This window comes from Aphis gossypii, chromosome 3 (assembly GCF_020184175.1).
Source record: "Aphis gossypii isolate Hap1 chromosome 3, ASM2018417v2, whole genome shotgun sequence".
Taxonomy (NCBI): domain Eukaryota; kingdom Metazoa; phylum Arthropoda; class Insecta; order Hemiptera; family Aphididae; genus Aphis; species Aphis gossypii.
The window spans coordinates 33,141,057-33,165,729 of record NC_065532.1 but is presented as its reverse complement, the minus strand read 5'-3'; the positions used below and the strand labels follow the sequence as shown (position 1 = coordinate 33,165,729).

At 25.3% G+C, this 24,673-nt stretch overlaps 1 protein-coding gene across 1 annotated transcript in view; it reads right to left on the bottom strand.

Annotated features, from left to right (window-relative positions):
• Window positions 1-24,673, bottom strand: part of LOC114131412 (1-phosphatidylinositol 4,5-bisphosphate phosphodiesterase classes I and II) — a 46,166-nt gene continuing 21,493 nt past the window's right edge. Inside the window, exons 2-18 of the mRNA XM_027996614.2 lie at window positions 19,119-19,196; window positions 18,950-19,018; window positions 18,649-18,786; window positions 12,237-12,370; window positions 10,208-10,292; window positions 10,031-10,131; window positions 6,292-6,623; window positions 5,921-6,237; window positions 5,616-5,835; window positions 4,760-4,957; window positions 2,950-3,479; window positions 2,483-2,794; window positions 2,163-2,388; window positions 1,803-2,016; window positions 1,377-1,724; window positions 1,000-1,144; window positions 1-618 (exon numbers count right to left, since the gene is read on the bottom strand). Of these exons, the coding sequence (XP_027852415.2) occupies window positions 517-618; window positions 1,000-1,144; window positions 1,377-1,724; window positions 1,803-2,016; window positions 2,163-2,388; window positions 2,483-2,794; window positions 2,950-3,479; window positions 4,760-4,957; window positions 5,616-5,835; window positions 5,921-6,237; window positions 6,292-6,623; window positions 10,031-10,131; window positions 10,208-10,292; window positions 12,237-12,370; window positions 18,649-18,786; window positions 18,950-19,018; window positions 19,119-19,196 (3,549 nt within the window). The 3' untranslated portion in view covers window positions 1-516. The remainder of the gene's footprint in view (window positions 619-999; window positions 1,145-1,376; window positions 1,725-1,802; window positions 2,017-2,162; window positions 2,389-2,482; window positions 2,795-2,949; window positions 3,480-4,759; window positions 4,958-5,615; window positions 5,836-5,920; window positions 6,238-6,291; window positions 6,624-10,030; window positions 10,132-10,207; window positions 10,293-12,236; window positions 12,371-18,648; window positions 18,787-18,949; window positions 19,019-19,118; window positions 19,197-24,673) is intronic.

The window sequence follows — 24,673 nt, the reverse complement described above, 5'->3', positions numbered from 1 at the left end:
AAAAATTGTAACTGAAAAAATAATGATTGTCAATGAATGTAAGTAATATAGTATACAATGTGAGGCTGCGTATAGAACAAAATTATCACAAAATGTTTAACAAAATAAATATAAATATCACAATAAAAAAGGCTTTGTCACCTTCAATAACAAAATAAATAAATAAATAAATAAAACCAATATATTACAACATTACAATACACTACCACCGGTCGCTGTAAAATTTAATTCACAAAACTTGTACAGAACGAGAGAACAAATAATAAAAATTAAAAATAATTATAATAAATGGCAAAATTATTAATCAAATTAAACTACAATAACGAGTTAAATCGATCGGTCAGTCTTTAGGGATCGACATTGAAATCGGCGCAAGTGTCTCTAAACTTACTTTTCAAATGCATCACATGTATAATATTATTTATTGCCACTGATTAGAACAAAGTTTTTCATTTTTTGAATTTACTAGGTGCCTATAGTGGCTAGTACCCTAACTACATAGCTAATTGTATGACTTTATTCATGCCATTGTTTAAATTCGGTCTTAGCACTCGGCCCAACTCCAAATTCAACGTTTTGTAATTTGGCCTCGAATTCTTTGACCAATTCAGCTTTTGCCTGAAAAAATTAATTTTATCATAATATTATAATTATATATCACGCACATAACTTGATTTAAATAACTTTTGCACTAGGATCGGTGTAATTAAAACTCGTGGTATTTTATAAATATGTATAATTCTGTGGTGCTTCGGTAAAAAGTTGAACTAAAATAATTTTAGAAAAATAAATTTGAAATAAAATCGAAAAAATCTATGCGAAAGACGATACTTATAAATTTAATATAAAAATGGAGTTAATAACAAAATTTTAAAAATATTGTTACATATTAAACAAAAAAGTTTTTTTATTTTTTAAATGAAAATTACATTTAAACTCAAGAAATTATCAAACGTAATCGCTCTTACTGGAGTAGAGCAGAATTATGTATGTACTTACTTTTTTCTTGAGATCATTAAAATGTTGTCTGATTTCTTCGTGTTGTTTTTCTAGTTCTTCAGTCTTCTTCTCGTAGATCTGAGCTAAGCGCACCCGTTCATTTACACCCTTTTCCACCATTGAACTAGATACTTCTCGCTTGATCCTACACATCGGACAAAACAAAAAAGAACTTAGTGTCATACAAACTTATTTTTATTCATTAAATATAACGTATTTTTTTTGACATTGATTAACTATCAAATTGTTAATAATAACTGTTATGTTTAAAAATGATCAATATAGTATTGGTCATAATATATAAACGTGAGGAAATGACAAATATCTCCGGGTGGAAATTTAACAGTACACTCGTGTTAATAACAATAATAACATACCTTCCAATCTCGTCTTTGTCCTTGTGTATTTTTGCCAACGATTTCATTTCATGCCGTCGGCGGTCCTGCAACTTTTTCATTACTTCCGCGGTCTCTTTGTCTAACAGCACGCGCAACATTTTCATTTGGTTCGATTGCGACGAACGCATCACTTTCTCCAACGACGAAAACACAATCTCGTGATATCTTTCGCGGAGGTCGCGTTCTTGTATCACGTGCTCTTTGCCAATGGCCAACAACCGCTCGGACTGGCTTCTGGACATTCTCGGCATCGAGCTAGTTGAATTGTCCGTGTCGCATTCGGAAGATTCAGACGCATCTTGGTTACTCTGCAGTATGCTCTCCTGGCTGAGGGACATACAACGCTTTTATTTTTATATAATATGCTATAATACGACGCGCAAACGTGATTACAATAATTATTACATGTTTTTCATCGATAACCGCTTGGCAAATCGGGCACTCATTGTGAACTTTTTTCGCATCCGTTCCGAATCGTGTGATGATTTCACCCGATGTCTCTCTTTTTCTTGTTTCCTCCGGAGATTTTCGATTTTTTTCTCAAGCTCCATTTTCTTATCTTTTACCAGCTTGTTGTCGCTAAGCTTCGAAAGAGATTCGGCGACTACACCTTCGCTCACTGTACACACAACAATAATAATATTATATATATATATGTGTATGGTTGACATGAGTTATTATTAGTACTGCTTTAATATATGCTATAATGTTTGGTTCAATGCGTAATAATTATTGTATTTGAGTGAAAACTCGAATCTAACTCACGAGAAGTAGTCAACAATGTTGGAAGATTCCTTTGAGCGACTTTCGGGCCCTTGCTAAAATCGTCATTGACCGAATAGTCCATCGTTGACACAGGATTAACAGTCACCGATTTTCGATGTGATGCCGGCAACGTAACGGCCATCTGATGGCCGGTGGGCAAATCTGGGCAGCTGGTTTGGTGACGAGTGACAGGTTTTACGTCGCGTTCTGCCGGTGCAACACTCGCCTCGATTAATAACATACATGTCATAGATCAGATTATGATTATACTATTAAATTATATAAAATACGATACGACATCATTCGTTAATCATGCTTACTTCGTCGACAGATTGGTCTAATTCGTCTGCAAAGACAGCTAATTGCTTGGTCCGTTTATCCAGATCAGATTGGAATTTTATAGGATTAGCCAGGGCCTCGGCAAAATCAGATAAGCCGTCTGGTACATAGTCTTTTACCGTGATTTTTAAAAACAACGTTCCACAAGGCAGGGGCTGACCCATTTCATTACGCAGTACAACGTGCCTATATCCCGGACAGAGGCCAACAACTGGAATGACACGATGGCCGATCAATTTTCCGGACTCCTCGAAAACAGCTAGACGCAGAGATGCGAGTTGAGGAAGGACCACCTGGAATAAGTACAAACGTGTTTATTATAATTTAAATGTTTTTTTTTTAGTGTATACACACGAACAATTTGTCGAAATCACATAGACAGGAATATATCGTTTAGTATGAAACATGAACACATTATTATTATTGGTAGTAAGAAAACAAAACGTACTTTTTTGAAAACAAAAGGTTCATCGCCGTACACCGGATTAATGCCGTTGTACGGTACCGTCCGAGTACGAAATTTTTTTCTGACAGTGTCAGCTGGCAAGCCATACATTTCGATGTCCACGTAAGTTCCGACGCGCTTATCCGTGAGCAATTGACCAGATATGACATCGACAGTTAATGTACCGGCAATGATTCCATCCACAGTGGATTCGGCAAACGGATCGAACGTACGGTCGGCGCGTCTCATGAACTCCGGTTTCAACAAATAACCGCTGCGCATATTGTACTCGAATATCCCCAAATTTAGCTGCATCGCCACGTCCATGGTTTGATAATTTAATGCAACTAGCTGACATCCTGCATTCCAAAATACTTGAGGCATAAAGTTGGACGAGTCAAAACGTGTTCCGGCCGGATAAACTCGACTCAATTGATTTTTGTTATACTTGACAAACTCCATTGGTCGTTCTTTCAGTAACGTCATAGCTTGTTTCTCATCAAACGACGACATCTCGTAGTGGCGGTTTTTTTCTTGAAACATAATACGATAACGATATAAAAATTAAAATTAAATACATGCGTACTGATCATACTAGTTTGCCTAAGCATAAAAATAAAATTGAAACCAAAAACTTTTAATATTAATCATATAACCGTAAAAATAATAATATGTAATCACAAAATTAATGTTCATCATATGTTTTTTTTTATACTGCAACACTGTATATTACTATTTAAAATTAATTTATTCCGTAAATAAATAAATAAAAATAAATATATTTAAAATGTTTAACAAAAACATATATATTATACAACGATTTTGCTTTAAGTATAGTATTATTGATTTTCATTAGGAGTTAATAACTAATAATGTGTCATCTTTAACACGAAAAACCCCTATATGCAAAAATTAAATCTTTCAGAACTCACAACAAAACTTTGAAATAAAAAAATGTTGATTATATATAGAAACAACTTTCAAAATTTTAAAATCTTATTTTAAATACAGTTGTAGTCAAAATGTAATATTCGTGGAAATATTGTATAAATTGACAATGTTTTATCATGTTGAAGGTTTTATTATACGTAGTTTATGGTTTTTGCTAAGCTTATATGGGTTTTAAAATACCTATTTTTTTTTATTGGTATAATATTATAAATATTTAATCACATATGAGTTATTTCATAAACGATTTATAGTAGATATAATAAAGGAAATTTCATTTATAAGTTTTCATTAGTTCTACAAAGAAGATAGGTAACAGTAAATAGGAGCTATTATTAAATTATAGCTTATTTTTTCTAAATCTAGAGACACTAAAACCTCAAAATCGTAAATTTGGCACACAGGAGACTTTTTTGTGTCAATGAAGATGTTTTAAGAGAACAACGTGACACTCGCATGTGCTGTCTCAATATAACAAGTCTATATAATAGCAAATTGTCATTTAAAATTCTACCAGGTCCCGCTAAACTTCGTTAGTTTTAGTAACAGAATGAATTCAAAAATAATTGAACTTAAAGTTTACAATATGTTTTATGATTGTTTCGATATTTTAATTTTAAAGAGAATTCAATATGTTTATAATTAGTTTTAAAATCAATACATCAAAAAATATTTGCGACAAAACAAATAAGTGGTTGTCTTTAACTTTAATAATTTTTATATTACTTATAAAACTAACGAAGCTAAATTTAATAGAACTGCATAACGTATATTTTGTTTATTATGCATTTGTAAGATGGGAATAAGACGTATAGAGGAAATAACTTCTTAACGTAAAACTTAGAAAAAATAATATAAAACTCACTTTCCGCGTTTTCAAATGAGGTGAATTGCACTGATTGACAATAATTTACAAGAACCGATATTTCTGTACCAGCTTCTGTTTCTTTGGCGTTGGATACCTTATCAACCAAAGGTTTACCTTGTAATACATGTTTTAAATCGACTGTTCTATCTATATCATCTTCTTCAACATCAGTATCACTACTGCTATCATCGTCATCTACAATCGTTTTAACAACATTATTTATGCATACGCTGTACATATTTTTATATTTTTTTCACTGCTTAATAGCTAAATTGAATTCTAAGTTTGAAGATATATTATGTATAATTAGACGAAATAATTATTCATAATTCCAATTAATATAATACAGAAATATTAAAATTACTATTATTATTTTATTTTATTCAAAAATATGTCCTTGTATTATATAAATAAGTTAGTTTTTCAATATTTTTTTTATTTTTTTTTTTTAGATTAGCAAATTTTGATGTCTATTAAAACATTTTTTATTTTATCTTAAAAAGTTGATATAATTTATAAAATAGCAAACATTAAATAACAATAATAATAACATAAAAAACAAATATTTTTTAAAGAGAAAATGTAGAAAAAATATCTGGTCATATTGATCGTGTACCCGTAGTTATGATAAATAATTTTATGCGTAAGATATTATAGGAATGCAAAGTTAATATAATATATTTGAGTAAAATTGTATTAAATACATATGAAATAAAAGAATTCTCCAAAAATATTATTAGAAAATAAAAAAGAATATTGAAGTTAACATTTTTTAGTGTTATTACCAATAATATTTTTCACATTATAATATTCAGTTGCTAATTATTGTAATTATAATAATTACTATTTATACCTTCATCATCGTCTTGATTACTGTCCTTACTGGATTGTCGAATTGGTCCTCGTGGTAAATCTCCATTGCCTAAAACCATAGTTGCAGCTGTAGTAGGCTCTAATACTACACTAGCCGTAGGCTTTTTATGATGATGATGATGATGATGTTTTTTCTTATTTTTTATGATTATTTTGTTTTTCAGCATTGAAGGAGGCGGTAACGAGATGCCGGGCTCAAGCTATAATAAAGTATATCATAACGTTAGCGGTAATTAAACACACAGAACGAAAACAACGAATAATAATTGCGATTATAATTATTACTTTATGGCTGTCCAATGGTTCATACAACAGCATATCACCGAAATAATCATGGCAATATTGGGCAATTTTCGCTTGTTGTTTAGTGTTGCAATGATTTTCAAATGATAATATGACTGGATAATCCGACGATTTGAAAGCCGATTCAGCAATCGCCTCTATTACTTCTCTAGCCGACACTTCTGGTACAAATGTATATCCATGCAGGATTACCGGTTCATTTGTCTTTCCATTCCATAAATCTAATTCAACGCATCGACATCCAGACAGTAGACACTGTCTGTAAATCTCTACGGATGACTTACCAGTCAACTGGTGACCTAGTTAAAAATTAATTTTAGAAAACTATAAATAATATCGTGCATAATTGTTACCAGTCAAGTAAGTGTTATGTGACGAATTGATGAAATAATGAGATAGCGGCTGATCCATGTCGTTATTTAATTCAAACGTAGAAGAAGATACTATGGGATTGTCAGCGCTCATCAGATACTTAAGAAAGCCGTCAAAACTCAACAAGCCTATTGCAGCGCTTTGTTTGTCAGGCTCAAACTCACGAATTAGATCTTTTGCTCTATCCGAATTTGCATATGGATGGAGAATTTCATTTAAACGAGGATCTCTTTGAGTACGATTCAAGAAATCGACGAACTCATCAACTGTCATATGTTTTTTCTTATCAGAAGCTCCACGAACACTACAACATCTAAAAATATCACAAGATACAGTTGTAAATTTTTGTATGGATAATTTTTGTTGAAAAATTTAATAGAATTAATTAAATATGATGATATAATAATTCACTAAATCAGTGACGGATAAAAAATAATGGACATACAATTTATATACTGAAAATAATTTATTCATATATTCTCGGAATTAAATGTTAGGTGAATATTATAATTTAGCCATTACATGCAATAAAAATAATTAAAACCAAAAAGAAACACATGGATATTGCTGTAAGTACCTATTTAGTATTTTAGAATATTTCTGTATTAAATTTATGTTTATTTTAGACATATAGCAGCGATGAGTGTTAAAATTGATAATTAACTATAAACACTCGATATACTTTTATGTTTTTTACAAAAAGTTAACAAAATTATCCACCTGCATACAACGTATTACACTATTTTAAAATAATAATTAATTTTAATTCAATTGTCGAATTAATGAATGTTTTTATAAATGTCATTTTAAAGAATAATTTTTTTAACTAATTAAGATTTTTCTAAAAATTAACATATTAAACAATTTAAATAAAATATATAAGAACATTTACTCCTGGTTAGTATATTCAGCTATAAATATTTTTTCTACGACATATCAAAAACTTTTTTCATAGACTTAGACAATTTTATCTCTGTTACATCTGGTTAGAGTTTTTATAGGAATTAGATGAATATTTACAATTTTAACAAATCATCAAGTAACCCTGACGGTCCCTAATAGGTACTACAAAAAATATTACGAGTAAGTAGGAAATGGCCTAGATTTAAATAAAAAGCCGTAATTAATACCAAAATTAAGTGCAGCTAAACAAAATAAATTAGTTCGGTTTTGTACACACATTTTTAAATTAATTTAAATTTTAATGGTTATAATATTATGTATTAGATGAAATGCAAATTGTTATAAATTCGAAGATAAAAATGTTTACGGTTTTATCTACTGTAGAACTATAGAGAGATTAGATGGTATATTCTAGAGCTTTTTAACGTTCTTTATATTTATATTTAAGAACCATAATATAATACGTCATGAATATTGAATATACAAATGTATAGGCAAATATCGTTGCAAATACATAATGTATTGATATACATATTGATTATACCTACATAATGTTTAAATATACTAAACTGTTTGTTCAGTTTATGTTTTATATTTAAAAATGACTTTAATGTTATGAATATTTAAAGTGACTAAAAATCATAGCGAGGATTCCGGTATTTTCTAATTTTTATTAGTCGCTAAGAAACAATCTTCAACGATGCGACAAATTAATAACTATAACAAACGTTTTCATGTATATATATATATAATATATAGATTATACAAAATACAAATAAATATAATCAACAGTATGCCAGAATAAATTTATAAGAAAAATCTAATTATGACGCCGTTGAGAGCAAAGTTGTTATGTTTTAAACATGTAATTAAAATATTAGAAACAACAAACATAAAATCCTTCGCCTTATTAAATATTATTATTTCTTAAAACTTGAAACAGAAAATTAATGTTATAACTACATTTTCTAATCAATATTTAAGTATGGTTTGTTAACACCGTAAACAGTTATTATATGATGGGTTTATTGAGTGATGAGACCCACGGGCCACGGCTTGTCTTATTTCATCCGAAAAATAGCTGTCCAGTATTGTGCATATTCTTTTGTATTTTAAATACAACAATGCGTAGTAGCTAAAATTAAAATTATTTTTATTTAGACATTTATCATTATAATATTTTAAGAAAAAAAATTCTCTTTTATAGATAATATACATTTTGGTTAAATTATATAAATAAATAAATTTTTTACTTTTTATTGATCTCGAAAAAAACAACGGTCCAAAGGCCATTAGTTTCAATTAAACTTCTTGACAGTGTTGATTAAATAATTACAGTATCAAGTTTAATGTGGTTATGAGTGAAAAATACAAAATTTCAAGAAAAAATAAAATCATGAATATAATTTTAAATTGGTACATTTTTTTATACAGTATTAGATTTTTTTTTAATAAAATGGTAGATTTTTAGAAAAAAATGTAATTGTTTCGTTGTTTAACGGGTTTGGTTAAATTATATAATAACATTATAAATTGGTAAGTTTTGAGTATTATTAATACAGTAATGTAGAAACCGAAAGGGTTCGCATGTACATTTTGGAATAGTTCATATAAATTCATATAAATGGTGATTAATAGTTTCTTGAAGAAAAAAGTTTGAAAAATGTCCAAATTGAGGAAATTAAATATTAAAGTAACTAGAGAAGGATATAGAAAAGAGCTTGCAATGCAAAATGTTAAGTGTTCTTTTGTTAAATATATATATTTATAAAATTATAAAATTTTAAATAAGCTTACTATAAAATAAAATACATACATTTTTTAAATTTTGATTCTATAATTTATTTTGAACTTTAATTATCTAGGATCCGACTCTCTTTAACTACGAAAAATCTTAGTTATGGATATGTATATCTCAAATTTTAAAATTCAGTAATTGAATCTGTCAGTATAAATAAATGAATACTTAATTGCTCACATTAAAGAGTTAGAGAATTAATATTGGTTGTTTTTCAGTATTTTCGATTTTATTTAAATACTAGGTATACCTACGATTGCGAAATTTCTAATACACAAATAAATTCTAACAAACGAATGCATACATTTACATTGGAATAGATATAAAATATTTAAATAAAAATGTTCAAAAAAAATTTGGTAGGAGGAAAGTATGTACGATATAAATTTGGTTTTTAATATCTTTATGTATTATGTATATTTTTACAAAAAGATATATAATATGGTGAGGTACTAGCATTTAATTTTTAATTTTTCTAATCAATCATAATTTTCGATTATTATATTCAAGGATATTGCCTTTATAATTTTAGATTAACTTTCAATGCAAATATTATTATAGGATAATGAAAAATATATGGTGGTACTAAAAAAAAAAACTCCAAGATACCAAAAATCATACTACAAAACTGTAAACATTGTTTAATTTTATTACCCTTTGATAATTCATTATAATATACATTACCTATACACTTTATTTACTAAAGGATAATAATAATAGTATAATATGATAACCCTGTCTTAGAGTTAAAATTTACAACAAATTAATATCGTAACATAAAATGCAAAGTACAAAATACAAGGATACTAAATTCTCGTATTATCAATTAATGCAAAATTATATGTTATATAAATTATAAGTTTAAGTATATTTTTATATATAAATATATTAACTAACTAACATTTTACAACATTTATGTAAAGTAATAGTAAATATATTAGTATATACAATATACATATTGTTATTAATTGTATTAATCTTATACATTTTAAATTATTTTAATATTCAAATATACTCACATGTCATCAAATAATTGCACAACTTCAGGTCGAGTCGTAAGATGTGTGTAGAAAGTGAAAAAATCTTCAAATATAAACTTTGCCGGACTAACAACATCATTCTAGAAAATATAACATCAGTTACCATATAGGTCTAATTAATACAATTTTAATATAACTTCTTATTGAATCTCGTACTTTACTCGATGGTAATCCACACGAAGTCAAGGCTTTTTCGACTTTCTTCCTATCATCTTTGTTCTGCGCGAACGTTTTGATAATACTAAAATTATTATATATAAATATATAAAAATTAATGCCATGAAATATGCATATATAGATACAGAGTGCTTTGTGGTATTTTAATTTCGTGTGGTATAATATTAAACAAGCATACAGGCACTATTATAAGTTTGCAAGATATGATCAGTTAAAAAATACACAAACACAAACGTTAAGCCACCCAAAATAAGAAAATAAATATTATATTAATATACAAATTAAATCAATTTTTACGTTATTGATATTTTCTCTAACTATATATACAGTTTTGTATCACGAATCGGATAATTAAATATGCATAGATTATAAAGTTTTCCATACCTGGGATTATCGTTTATTTAATAAAACAAATCAAAAATATCCAAAGTAAATAAGTTTTAATAAAATTAATAGATAAATTAAAAATTGTACAACTCATTTATAGATGTATAGATGATTATATACCCGGATATTCCATTAATCATTTATATTTTTTATCATATTTTACTCGACGTTAGTTGACACGATCTCGATAAAAAATATAAAAAAGTGATGAATTAGGTATTGGAGAAGTCATATATGCTTTTATATTTCAAAGCAACAATAATTGCATACGAAAAATAATTTAGAATAGACCAAGCGTACTTAAAAATCAAAATAATTTCTTCCAAATCCAAACATAATCGATACTCAACTTCTAATGTACGTCATATTATAAAAGCACATATTATTAAGTAATAATAAAAACAAAAAAAAAAATTATACGTTAATATTAGATTAATTGCACATATTTGATCATCGGAACATTATTCTAGTAATTAATTAATTTAATTGGAATTTTTGTTGAGGTGTGTACTCATTTGTTTTAGGTGATGAATTAAAAATTTATCGAATAATGGTTTGTAGGTACATATAGTGGTATATTATAGAAAGCACACAAGGGTTTTATCTTATACTTTGTGGAATGAATGCAGATTAATTAAAAAAAAAGTGCCTAAATATACACATACAGTCAAGTGAGACAAACCGTTTTACTACATAACCACTGTTTGAAAGGAATAATTCAGTTTTTAATGTTTTATTAACTTGGAGCGAAAGAATTCCATTTTGATGAAAATTATCACGATAAAAAAAATATAAATAAACAAAACAAATAATTTATTTTAATAGAAGCTTCTTTGAGATACATACATTACACATATATTTTATATAAATCTATTCGTTCAAAAAAAAAAAAAAAAAAATTGAGGAAGTCACTCTGCTGTATAGTAGGATTTTATCAATAAATAGATAGGTCGTTGTAATGAACGTGTTAGCTTTGAATTCAATGAAAAATCATTGTCATATACAACAAATTAAACTGACCAAAAACAGTATATTGAAATTTATTTCTAGGTTGTTATAAATTTAAATTACTATTAGTAATATAATATTTTATATTATTATATTATAACTAATGGGATACCTAACTTGAACTAGTCGTTGTAGAATATAATGATGATAAAACTATTATATTGTAGTATATTTTTTTAACTAATATAAATAAATATCCACCATCATACCTAATTTCATCAAAATTTTAACTTCAAATATGAATATATATTTTTGAAATATTTAAACCACAATAAGGAAAACTTACAAGGAATGTTATATTAAATATTTACCTCTTTGTATAAAATTAAACATATAAATTAATAACAACAACAAAATCTACATATTTTCATTTTCATGATTTTGACAACTTCTGTCAAAATTAGAACTTCAAACGCTTAAATAAAAACATAATGCTTTTATATTTTCAATATTTATAAATTACTTAAAAACTAATAAATCTAATCAACACACTACATAGAACATGAATGGTTTAGATGTTTAATTTAATTCATAGACAGGCTATTAAAAATGCTGTTTGAATAATGATATAAAAATAAATGTAAATAAAGTAATATAAAAACGTAATAATCACTTTTTTATTGGAACTTTTCCATTCTTGTCTACTAATAAATTCAATTTGGTATGCGTTTTGTGCAAAAACTCTATTGGTGACCAATTTAGCTGCACCAAATTCAGAGCAAGCTTCAAAAGACCATCTGTCCATACCTAAATGGTGTAATAAATAACAATTAATGACATGGTAACAATGTTTTGCCTCTGTTAATTCTGCTAAACAAATACACAATATTAAAGACATCATAATTCACTGCAATGACACTGAAAAGGGTCAAGTACATTGCAACATTGTCAAATAGATAATTTAAATCGATTAAGTAACTTTACAGACCAGTATAAATTAATAGTTCCTATGTAATTAATTTTTTGTAAAATAATCGATTTTCAATCAAAATTTATCACTGTGAACTTATACTTCAAATATTTGATATTTTAATTTAGCTCAAATAAATACATTATATATTACATTATTAAAAAACTTATAAATATTTTCACTATCAGTCTGAAATGAATCTAAAAGCAAAAGAAAGCGGTTCGCACATTTTATTTTGAAATAATATAACTATGTTATTATTTTAAAGTTGAAGTAACTACTTAAAAAGTCAAAAATCACGAATAATATTCATTTTAATTAATTATTTTCGTTTGACACGCACGAATAACATTTTATATAAGAAAATAATTTATGTTCATGAAGTAAGTATTAATAGTACACTATTATCGACACAATTTCGTTGTATCTTATAATTAATAATAGAATTAAATAACATTTTATCTAGGAAAACATAACAATATTATTGGTATTTTATCATTATTTTATTTTTTAAATTAAGATAAACAAGTAAATGATACATTAAAATTAAAATTTATGTTTACATCTCACTTAAATTTTTTCGAAAAAAACACGAAAAAAATATTTTTATAAAAGTCATTCTAATTTTGATAAAATATTTTTGAGAGTTAATGGGAAATTAACAAATTTTAAAAAAAATGACTAGAATCACAATACAATACAAAACTACAAGATATTTAGAAATTTAGTTTAACGTTAATTAAAAATTAATTTAGGTACGAGTTTAATTTAAATTGTTAACAGTTAAAAAAAAAATCAATAATATATAAACACATTTAGTACTAAGTAGGTATAAATGGTTTGTTTATTCTCAACATTTAAATTCCCTTAATAAAATGCTCAAAAAAATTTTAAATTTCATTATTAAATACTTATTTAATTATAAAAAAATACGAAATTCTACAAGGTTTCAGTAATTATTAAAAATCTAATGAAAATTTAATGAAATCAATAGTATTTTGTTAGATATTATTTGGAAAATTATCTCCGAAGACTATGATTTTTTGTTCAAGCACGCTCAGCACCTTCTTTTTTATATTTGAATTCATTCAAATTTCGAAGTTTGGATATCTTCAATATACTATAGAACATTATTTTCAAATAATTAGCTTTATAGCTTTATTATAATATTATTAAGAGTTTGTGATAAACTGATACAAGCTTTTTTTTATTTCTTCAAATGATAACAACCTCTTTCGTTATACATTTTTAAGATTAGATTTTAAAGAAATTGATGTTTAATACATAAAACGTAAATAATATTAACATTGTTATTGAAAATATTATTATTCTATCTAATATTTATTATGGAATCTGAAAAATATGAACCTTGTAAATATGCAAAAAAAAAAAAAAGGTCACCTTAAAATGGAAGTGACCTACCGAAAGTTCTCTAAGTAGTCCGTAGTGTCAAAAAGGTCGTAACACTATACTAGACTTAATACATTATATAATTTTAAATTTTATGTAAACCCATTATAAAGGACTATTATTCTTAATATTTTTATGTACCTATAATACGTAAAGTTTAATAACTCCGAAACTACTCTTTCGAGTTTTAAATATATATACTTATATATATTATACATATATTTATATCGAATTTGTTTAAATTTTCAAACAGATCATCTTATTAAACATATACGTTATACATTAAAAAATTGTAGTTTCCATTAAAAAAAAAAGATATTTTCCTCGGCACCATTGTATAAAATATTTAGTGATTGACAATTTGATTTAAATATGCTTAAACATTCTAAAAATAAGAGTTTGACTAAATGCATTATTATTGAAAGATAAAAGAAAGTGAGCATAATAAGCTTGGTCAATTATTCAATATCTTATATAGGTAGGAACTTATATATCCACGTTTTTTCCGTCGAGTATTAGTTGATTTTTTAAAATGTATTAATTACTTTAAATTTAAATCAAATTAATTAAAATTACCTTTAACATTCATTATAATTTATAATATATAATATATATATTATATATTATAAGTGATGCAGGTATTATTTTTAAAAATGTAATACGTTCATATTTTTCCGTTTAGGAAGTCTAGGTCAATTTTATGAAAGATCTAATATGATGAAATACAAATACAATTATTCAATTAATATTAGAACTACAACTATGTATTACGATTTTTTTTTATTTATCAATTATTAATTTATACTTAAATTTCGTCTAATTATTTCCAATTCATTATTGTTGGGTACCAAAAACATTTTTTTTTTATAATTTCAATGTATTTTATACATAATAATCTATAAGTCTATACTCGTGTAATCAAACACATAGCAATTTATAGGAATTGACTATCATAATTCTACATAAATTATAAAAAAAACTTTTGTTTATATTTCTCTGGTAAACGAAAAAATAAATGTTAAGTTATCGTGGAAATTATTGATAAGTATGTAAATGTACTTATGATCAAACTATTAATTAACACATTATATTTAAATAATAATAATTTAAAAACTACGATAAGATTAATTACACGAGTCCTATACATTAAAAAATTAAAGTCTTTTATTTATTAGAAATTATTTTATTATCATGTTCACATTTAAGCCTATTATTATAAGTTCCTATCGTAAAATATAATTTATTTTAAATTATTCTATTGCATAAATCATCTTTATTGAAAATAACGAATATACGAAATTTCGAATATTATGTAAATTGAAGACCACAATATTTTATTTATTTATAAATAAATTCACGTTGGGATTAAAACATATATTAAATATTTTAAATTAGTTCAATTTAACTCAATTCCAGCGCTCGAACTGTAAATAGGGATTGTTCCCCCCATCCATGTTTCAACTTTTATTTCTTTTCATTTTTTAATTAAAAAAAAACAAAAGTGAATAAACATTTCAATTGAAATTTGATTTAGAATTTTACCTTTGGAATAAAAATGTGTTTGATTTAAAATCGGATGTGACCTGTTAAATTAGAAACATATATTTAGATGAAAAACAAACACCCTTTCTAATATTATATATTTTTTTTTTTTTTTTGTATTTTGGCCAAGTCGGTTATTATTGCGTTTTTATAAATCCTTTACAGAACGAAGATATCCCGCTGATATACAAAGATATATTCGCAACCCAAGAGAAATCTTGGCCAAAATCCCGTCTTGTTTGAAACAGGCACAATACATCGATATACTTTAACATAGTTATTCTAGGGTCACACTCAGTATATATATTATAAAAGGAACATTAAACAACCAAAAGGGGTTTCTAGTTTGAGTTGTTATTTCTAACATATAACACAAGGTTTTTAAAATTTCCCCATGAACATATTTTGTATTACTTAGAAATACAAAATGTAATTTTTTTCACCACTCATCATAATAATATTAGGTACAAGTTATTATAATTAACCTTATACTTTCAATTTAAATTTAAATTATAACCTAGAATTATATGCTATCTCCTAAACTAACATCATTAGATTGCAATACTCAAGTAAAATAATATTTTTTAATTTTTATAAATAATAATACATTAAAAATTACCTCATCAATACTATTATACATTAGTTAAATTAATAATGTCGAGAATATCTAATTAATATAATAGTAAAGAGAAAATTTTACACCGTAAAAAATAATAATTATGGATTATAATACTGTATATTTTAAGGACAATCCTAAATCCAATACTAAAAACATACTATAAAATTAAATATTACCTATTATATGGAACTGTGTAAACAACAATATTATTTTATATTAATAATTAATATTTATGTTTAATAATTATAAACAATTTATCTTCACTAATTTTTAATCCCTATATAATACCTACTCATTTTAAATATTTATTCACATTTACAGACCAATATATTTTTAAAAATGATGTTTAAACAACAATCACGTTAAATTGTTTAATCCACATTATAATTATAACTATTGTATTTAATTTTTTCTACATTATTTACACGTCAATCATTTACAAAACAGTAGTTCTCAAACTTTATACCTTACGATACATTATTAATATTTACTATCAGATGACGTGCCTTTACAATATTATAGCACATTTTGTATTCCTTTTATGATTATAATTATAATTAAAATCAGGTAATGAATTATTGTAGCACAGATGAATTTCTAATTAGTTCATATCAGTAGTACGCCAAACAAGAACATAGATATAACTAATTAACTAATTTGCAGAAGTTAAAGACAAACTATGTAAATAATAACTAATAAGAGGTGAAACAAGAGCAAAATTATTGTAATTTAGTAAACAATGACAAAGTCATTAAATTTACTGTTGCCTTTTCGGGTTGTTTTCATTTTTACATATGAGTACCCATACAAATAATCTAAGAATATACGTGTTTAATACTATTCAAAACAATTTTAAACACACTTCATTAACAAACTAGTTAATTATTTATCTGCATAATTTTTCTAATGGTAACACAACAAATTTGTAATATTATAATGTAATACTGGGACTGATCAACACGCCTCAAACCGTTATCTAGTCATCGTTTATAATTAATAATATGTTACTTTGGAAATTTAGATTATAATTAAATACTTGAATTTATTCTTCCATGTATTAATTAGATGATCAATAGCTATTGTAGTGCACTAGAACTAATTTATGATATCCACTACCTCTGACGTTCCTTATATGTTCTTATTATTATTATTTACGGTATAGTGAGAAATTCAATTGAGATTTATTAAGTATAATATCCATATGTAATTAATTGAAATTAGTAATGCTTTTATTCAAAAATGATAACTTTAATCGAATAAAACTAATTTTTATTTATAATTAAAAATGAATATGTAGTTTATAAGTTCATAGATTATTAGTTCTTGAAATTAATAAAATATTAAATTAATTTTAAATAAATACATATTATTGTTGTTTTTGTTGTTTAAAAAAAAAAATGGAAATATTTATACATTTTTTTTTTATCATTTTCTGTATTTGTAATAGTTAGTATATGGGTTTGAATAGTAAAAACCAAGTGAAATCATAAAAAATATGATTATTTATTGTACACGCCTGCAATAAATAATCAAATAACTTAATAAGTAATATTATTAAGTAAGTAATTTATTTTTAATTTAAATTTCCCTTATTCTAAAGCACATAGTTAGATTAGTAATAAGTAATAACTAATGAAAATACTTAGAAATTTAACAAACAAATTTAATTTCCTTTATAAATTTAGGTAACTAACTAGATAGACAACGACCAATTAAAGTCAACCAAGGATTACCTAATTTCATATTTCTATCCTTATACACATAGACTTCATCTCTTTCTGGTCGTTCAACTTCAATCATAATAACTTTAAAGTACACGAAGCTTAAAATTATATTAAATTATAAATAAAATACCAAAATCCTCAGAAAAGCAGTTTATATACAAATTTTAAATGTATACATTAAGATAAATATATAAATTAAAAATTGGCTTAAAATACAAAAATGCTTTTAAGATGTTTATTTTTGTAACATTTTGAAACAAAAATCTTTTTTTAAAGTAAGCACAATAAAAATATTTAAATATTAAGTTAAATTCCAGGGTCTTCCAATTTAAGCCTAATAGCTGCAAAAGTTCCGTGTATTCTACTATAATAAAGCAGTAATAAGTCCATGTTTATAATTTTTACCTTTTCAAATATATTTTAAAATTATTAATTTATTATAATTAAGTTTATTTTAAAAAATTCTCTCGTTATTTAATATTATGTATTAAGATAATAATAAGTGGTTATTACTGTTTAAGTATATAATAAATGTAAATTAATGCAATATTGGAATAATATCCTTTTCGAAACTGTATTTATTCCGAGAACTAAAGATTACACAAGGATTATATACATTTTAATTCAAAAAATAATAAAAAAATAAATGAATTTACTGACTAATGTTATTTTTATTTTTAGTGTTCAATGCTAATATTTTATATCTATGCGTCTATTCTTACATATTAATAAAAGTATAATTAATAATATATTCTATTATTATATTGGTCACGATAATGCGATAAAAAATAATTATTATTATGCAATATATTATGCTTACTTGAGCCGTTTGCTTTTTATTGCAACAGAAATTAATGAACGACACGTTCACAAAATCCGTGGCCACGACGACGGTAATCGTTTTATCGCCCAATGGCTCTTGGGACCCCATACACACGACACTTCTCAATTTCGCGTCCTAAATAAAATCGAGGGACATAAAATCATTCATCAAATATCACTACACATACTTCTACATAGTACACGCGTGCGTATAAATACACATATACATTTATAATTATACACAACACACACACACACACGTATAGAGGCATATATTTATATATAATAAATAAAAATACTTTTGGGACTCTGGCGTATTTTCCTGTCCTAGTGTCTCGTATCGTCGACATGTCAATCACTTCACAGTCCTACGAAAAAAAAATAACGTTGAAAACAAATGATAATAATAAACGCAGTCATTATAATATAGGTAAGGTCATAATAATATTCAGGAAGCAGTGCTTTTACTTTTTTCTGGTCCATCCAGTACAAGAAAAATCCCCGTTCGTCTACTTTGATAGTTACAGGTAACCCGATTCCGCTCTCCTGTAAAAAATAAACATATACCTCTATTAGTTTAAACATTTGTATGATTGTACGTTACAATAATATTTGTCAAAAAATTATTAGCATTTCCTATTATTGAATTCTTAATATTTATTCTAATATATATAATACAAATAACGTCAACGCAGTATCAACTTTCAATAATACATCAGTGAATATAAAAGTAAATATGAAAAGAATAGCCAATATAATATTAATAAATTTTACTATGAGATCTATTATAGTAACATATAAGTAAAAACATAGTAAACTATTATACATATATATATATTACCAAAAACATAAAACATATTACATGGACTTCATATTTTATAGAAAATCAAATTTATTGGTAAGATTTATGAACTGAAAAATAATTGATTTTAAATATTTATAAACTATACCTACATTTGTTAAAATATAAGTCCCATTTAACAAATCAATGGAGTTGAAAAAATCAAAACCAATCGTGCAAAATTGATGTTAGTATAAGGAAAAATATAAATGAAAAGACACGAAGAATTTTTATTACAATCGCATATTCTTAGAGTAATAAAAACAACATCTTAAGAAAAACGCAGTTAAGAACTTTCAAAATACTAACGGAAATAAACTAAAATAATTTTCATATAACAATACAACATAAAAACAAAATATTATAGTTTTTATCGTGGAAATGAAGCTATGTCAACTTTAAATATTAAAACATTCCATCCCTTGGGCCTGGAATCATTAAAAAAAAATGAACTATTCTATAATAAATTATTTTCTAAAAACCCATCAATTTAAATGCTGAACATTTGGACATCATAATGTTTTATACTTATTATGTGTCTATAATAATAATAATAACAATAATAATAGTAATAACTAATAACCATAATAACAAATCAATTCTTGTTGACTTGAGTGCAAAACTAATTAATAACTATAAAAGGGATTGACTTAAATACATTTTGAATTTACATGTACCTACATTAATTTTAACACCAAACATATTTTTACCTACTATACATAAATAAAATAAAACAATTTTCATCGGGTTTAACCATGATTTTGAACTTCCCAAGTGCCTGTTCGCATTTCAATTGGAGGTTTATCCAGAGACAAAGTTTATACATTTTTAACTATCTACACCATACACAACAACCTCGACGAGAACATTAAATTCGATAAACGAACGTTGCTTGACTCCGTAAACTTTAAATGGCCAAACACTGATTATAATATTTACACTTCGTTCTACTGTAATAGCAATTATATAAGTAATATATAATATAAAGTACTTAAATGTTTTATATGTAGGTATAACGTAAAACTATCAAATTTAAAACTGAAATATAAACATCATTACTCCTTGAAAATATTTTTAACATATTTCAAAACTCCAACACACGTATAAGTATCATTTCCAATGTAAAAAATAAAGAATCATCGATATGTTAGCTAATAAATCACATACGCGTAGGACGATAGGTGCCATAGATACATACGTTCACCAAATATACCGTATAATTACAAGTTTCGTTATACCTTTGCCTCGAGGCTCAGGCCCTTAATTCTGATAGATATGTAAAGTAGGTATATAATACATATAAGATGATGTATACTATTTATTATATTGTTGAAATAACATTCGTGTACATATTATAATATTAATTATTATAAGACAAATATTTTATGTACATATTCAGCTGTCTAGTCATCTTTTTCACACAATCAATTAAAACTGATATAAAGTTATGAACAATTTAAAACTCCAAAGAACATTTAAGTAATCACCATAAAGTGAAAATTCATATTAAAAAAGAAAAGTCAGTCAAAATGTTAACCTATAAAAACATAATTTACAAAATATAAATGTTCAATACCTATTATTGTGAAGTGTACGTACATAAAACTATTACTATTTTTTACCAAAATTCATAAACATGAAAAAAGTTATCTACTCATAATAATTTATATAGATCAAGTGTGTGTATTAAACTCTCATATATTTCCTATATATTACAATTTTAGTAACATATTATTCCTATAATGACAACTGATAATCAATAACAACTGTGATTACATTACGATCGGTATCGATCAGAGATCAACTAAAATAATATTAACATTTTTTCAATTATAAATCTTTATTCGAAAAAATAAACACACACACACATTTACTATATATATATTTATGCAAATATTCACAAACTAAATAAAATTATTTATATAGATAATCAATATCAATATTACATTGCATTATTCTTATAAAAAATAAAAATAAATATTTAAGTTATTTAATATGAAAAATCTTGTTTTTGTTTCATGATTTATTAAAAATATAAAATGATAATCACAAATATATTTATTTATTTATCCAGAATAATTTAAAGTTATAATAAACACATGGTTAAACCTTGACACTAAAATTCCCAACAGTGTAATTTATTTAACTCAACCCTACTGTGTTTAACTACTACAACAAAACAATTATTATTGTTCCACAAATCACAATACTCACGTTAACTGATTATTATTTATTGTTTATAACAATAATATAATATATAGTTAGCGTATGTTACCATTTACACCAGTAAATACGCATTCTAAAAGATGATAAATAAAAACGAACCAAAATATGGACACTGAAATGCTATGAAAAATAAAATAAAACAATAATTTATTTTTTTGTTTTTGAGATAAAATAAAATGTAAAATAAATGTACATCTAACTTAATATTACAAATTTTTTAGTAAAAAAGCTTAACTTGTAACTGTTTTTTTAACGTAATGATTTATTGTTGCTTTTAAGTATAATGCTATTCACAATCTACTCTGCAGTACTATGTAATTCAATTAAAAATTCGGTCTATAGTTAAAAGTTGAAATAGTAATTTTTAACTCTGTATAAAACAGCGTAGGTAGTATAGTAATATGAAAATTTGTGTCCAGATTACTACGTATACTATGAACATTTTAAAGTAGAATAAATATATGTAATATGAAAAAAATATTATTATTATTATACCTACTACCTAATATTATTTAATACTTGAACTTATATTTACATAGTAGCCACTAGGTACTTATTATTGTCATTATTGACTGATTTTCCAATTAAATGACGTACTGCAATATAATATCTATTTAGTAAGTAAAATAAATAAACAGGATATTCAACAAATATTACATGATTTTAACTCGATGACAAAATTACCCTTTGGCCATTACTTTTTAATAATTTTACAATAATAAATATCTTTACCGATTGCTTGGGTTCTGTGGGTGCGGGTGTGGATTTCTAAATAACTAGCAGATACCTACATAAACACAGGAGAGTGTGTTATCGCATGTATTTAAATTTTGTTGAAATCCTTTGTGACTTGTTGAAGCTAGGTCAGAGGTTACATATTATTCACTTTAAAGTATTTTCGAAAAGTGTCAAAACATAGCGTGCGCCATAATTAATAACGTTAATAATTACTTAAACATCATTAGTCTCAACAAATAACATATTATGAATACCAATAAATAACTTGCATACTCGCCTGCGTAGTTATTCTAATAATTTAAAAGTTTTAGTTTTTTAAGATGATCCATAAGAAAAATATACTTTTAACAACCATTTACAACCGATTAATTCATTTTCTTTTTAAATATATGTTGAATATATTTTTCATATTTTTTTGGCTGTTTTACATAATTTACATACGTAATTTATTTATTTATATATTTATTCTACACATCTATCGTGACATATTTATATGATATAACACCTTGAACAAGAGATAATTTTGTTTTATAAACATATACTATTATATTCATTAAAATGAATATTTAACTTAATTTGTTTTTCCACTAACTCACAACCCAAAATCACTATTTACTAAACCTAAATACCTAATAATATGATTACTTAACGTCTAAACTATACCACAGACTGTACAAAACGAAAACTATTGAATAAGTATATAATTTATATATTATAAATATGTAACTTGTGAGTGATATATTACTTAGATTAAGAAGACTGTTCAATTCAATAATCAATGAATCTAGTAAATGTGATGGATTTGTAAATTATTTCAACAGTTAATAATTCGAAAATTTTCAACCAAACGTTAATGTTTTCACATTCATAAACTAAAACAGGGCCATGGTGATGTACGTCTTTTTTTACATGCGAGGATAATGCCCGAGTCGTTGAAAAATTACCGGAAGGTTTTAACCGTTTATTCACATTATTCAGCGTTATTCAGAGACACACGTGAAGAACTTTTTTTTATTTCAAAGGTAGTTCGTGAAGAAATTTATCTTCGTTAGATAATTTATATTCACCATTGTTGTGTTCGAGTTCAAATTTAGGGTTGAAGTTTTTAATTTACTGGCCACGTTTGGATTATTACTATAATGGTGATTAGTGTCGATTACTGTTTGCGCCGACGGCATATGTAACAAATTGGTTATTTACATTGGCAATGTATACATGGAATATAAATCATACAACTTTTTATGCCAACTTTTTATTCAATATCTTAAGAACGTCTAGTCATCTTGAAATAATACTTATGCAACGTTTTTGGTTTTCTTTAGTCATCGATGTTCGTCCATAAAACTCAGTGACTAATGTTATATATATTTTTTTAAATTGCTGTTACAAAACCCTAAAGTTTTCTACATTTGACAATCTTCAAGAAATTGCTGACAGTGTGTAATTTTTTTATAACTGCCAACTGGTATATATAGAATTCAAAATAGCTATATATACATAATTGTTTTTCCAAATTATGGAGAAGCGTTTCAATTAAAATATATATATATATATATATTTTATCTAATTACTCATATCTTCGGATATTATAGGTATTGGATGAATAGTTTATTGGCTGAAATATATTGTATTCGTCTTGAATTAATAAAAATCTACGTTTTTTTAATAGGTGGTTAGCTCAACTGTCGAAATTTATTCTTTATATAATATACAATATTTTATTTTAGATGATATCGAGAAAATGTATTTTTTTTTATTTTTTTTTTTTCAATTTCGATTGTCAGTTATACATTGTTTTGATATTTTATTCGTAAATTCAACAAGATTAAAACTCATTTAGATGATTTAATATGCTTTAAGTGCAGTGTTTTAAAATTTATTTGTTCAGAAATTAGATAGCTATATATTCTGAATTAGATTTATCATTTAGGTAAACAAATTATTTTGAAATATAGCTAATTTTATTCATACAGCTAGTAATGGTAAATATTGCAATCATAAAAGCGTTGGCTGTTATTGCTTCTCGATGATTTATGTTATTCATTGTTGGTCCAGAGTTAAGATGACGGTATGCTATTATTATAATCAACATTGTTTCGTTTTCGCCATAATGAACTTAATTAAATTGAAGTGGATTTTCACCTAGGGGCTGAGACATTCTTCATAGACTTTTGGTTGACAAAATTATTAGGTATCTTCTAAATAAGACAAATTTGTT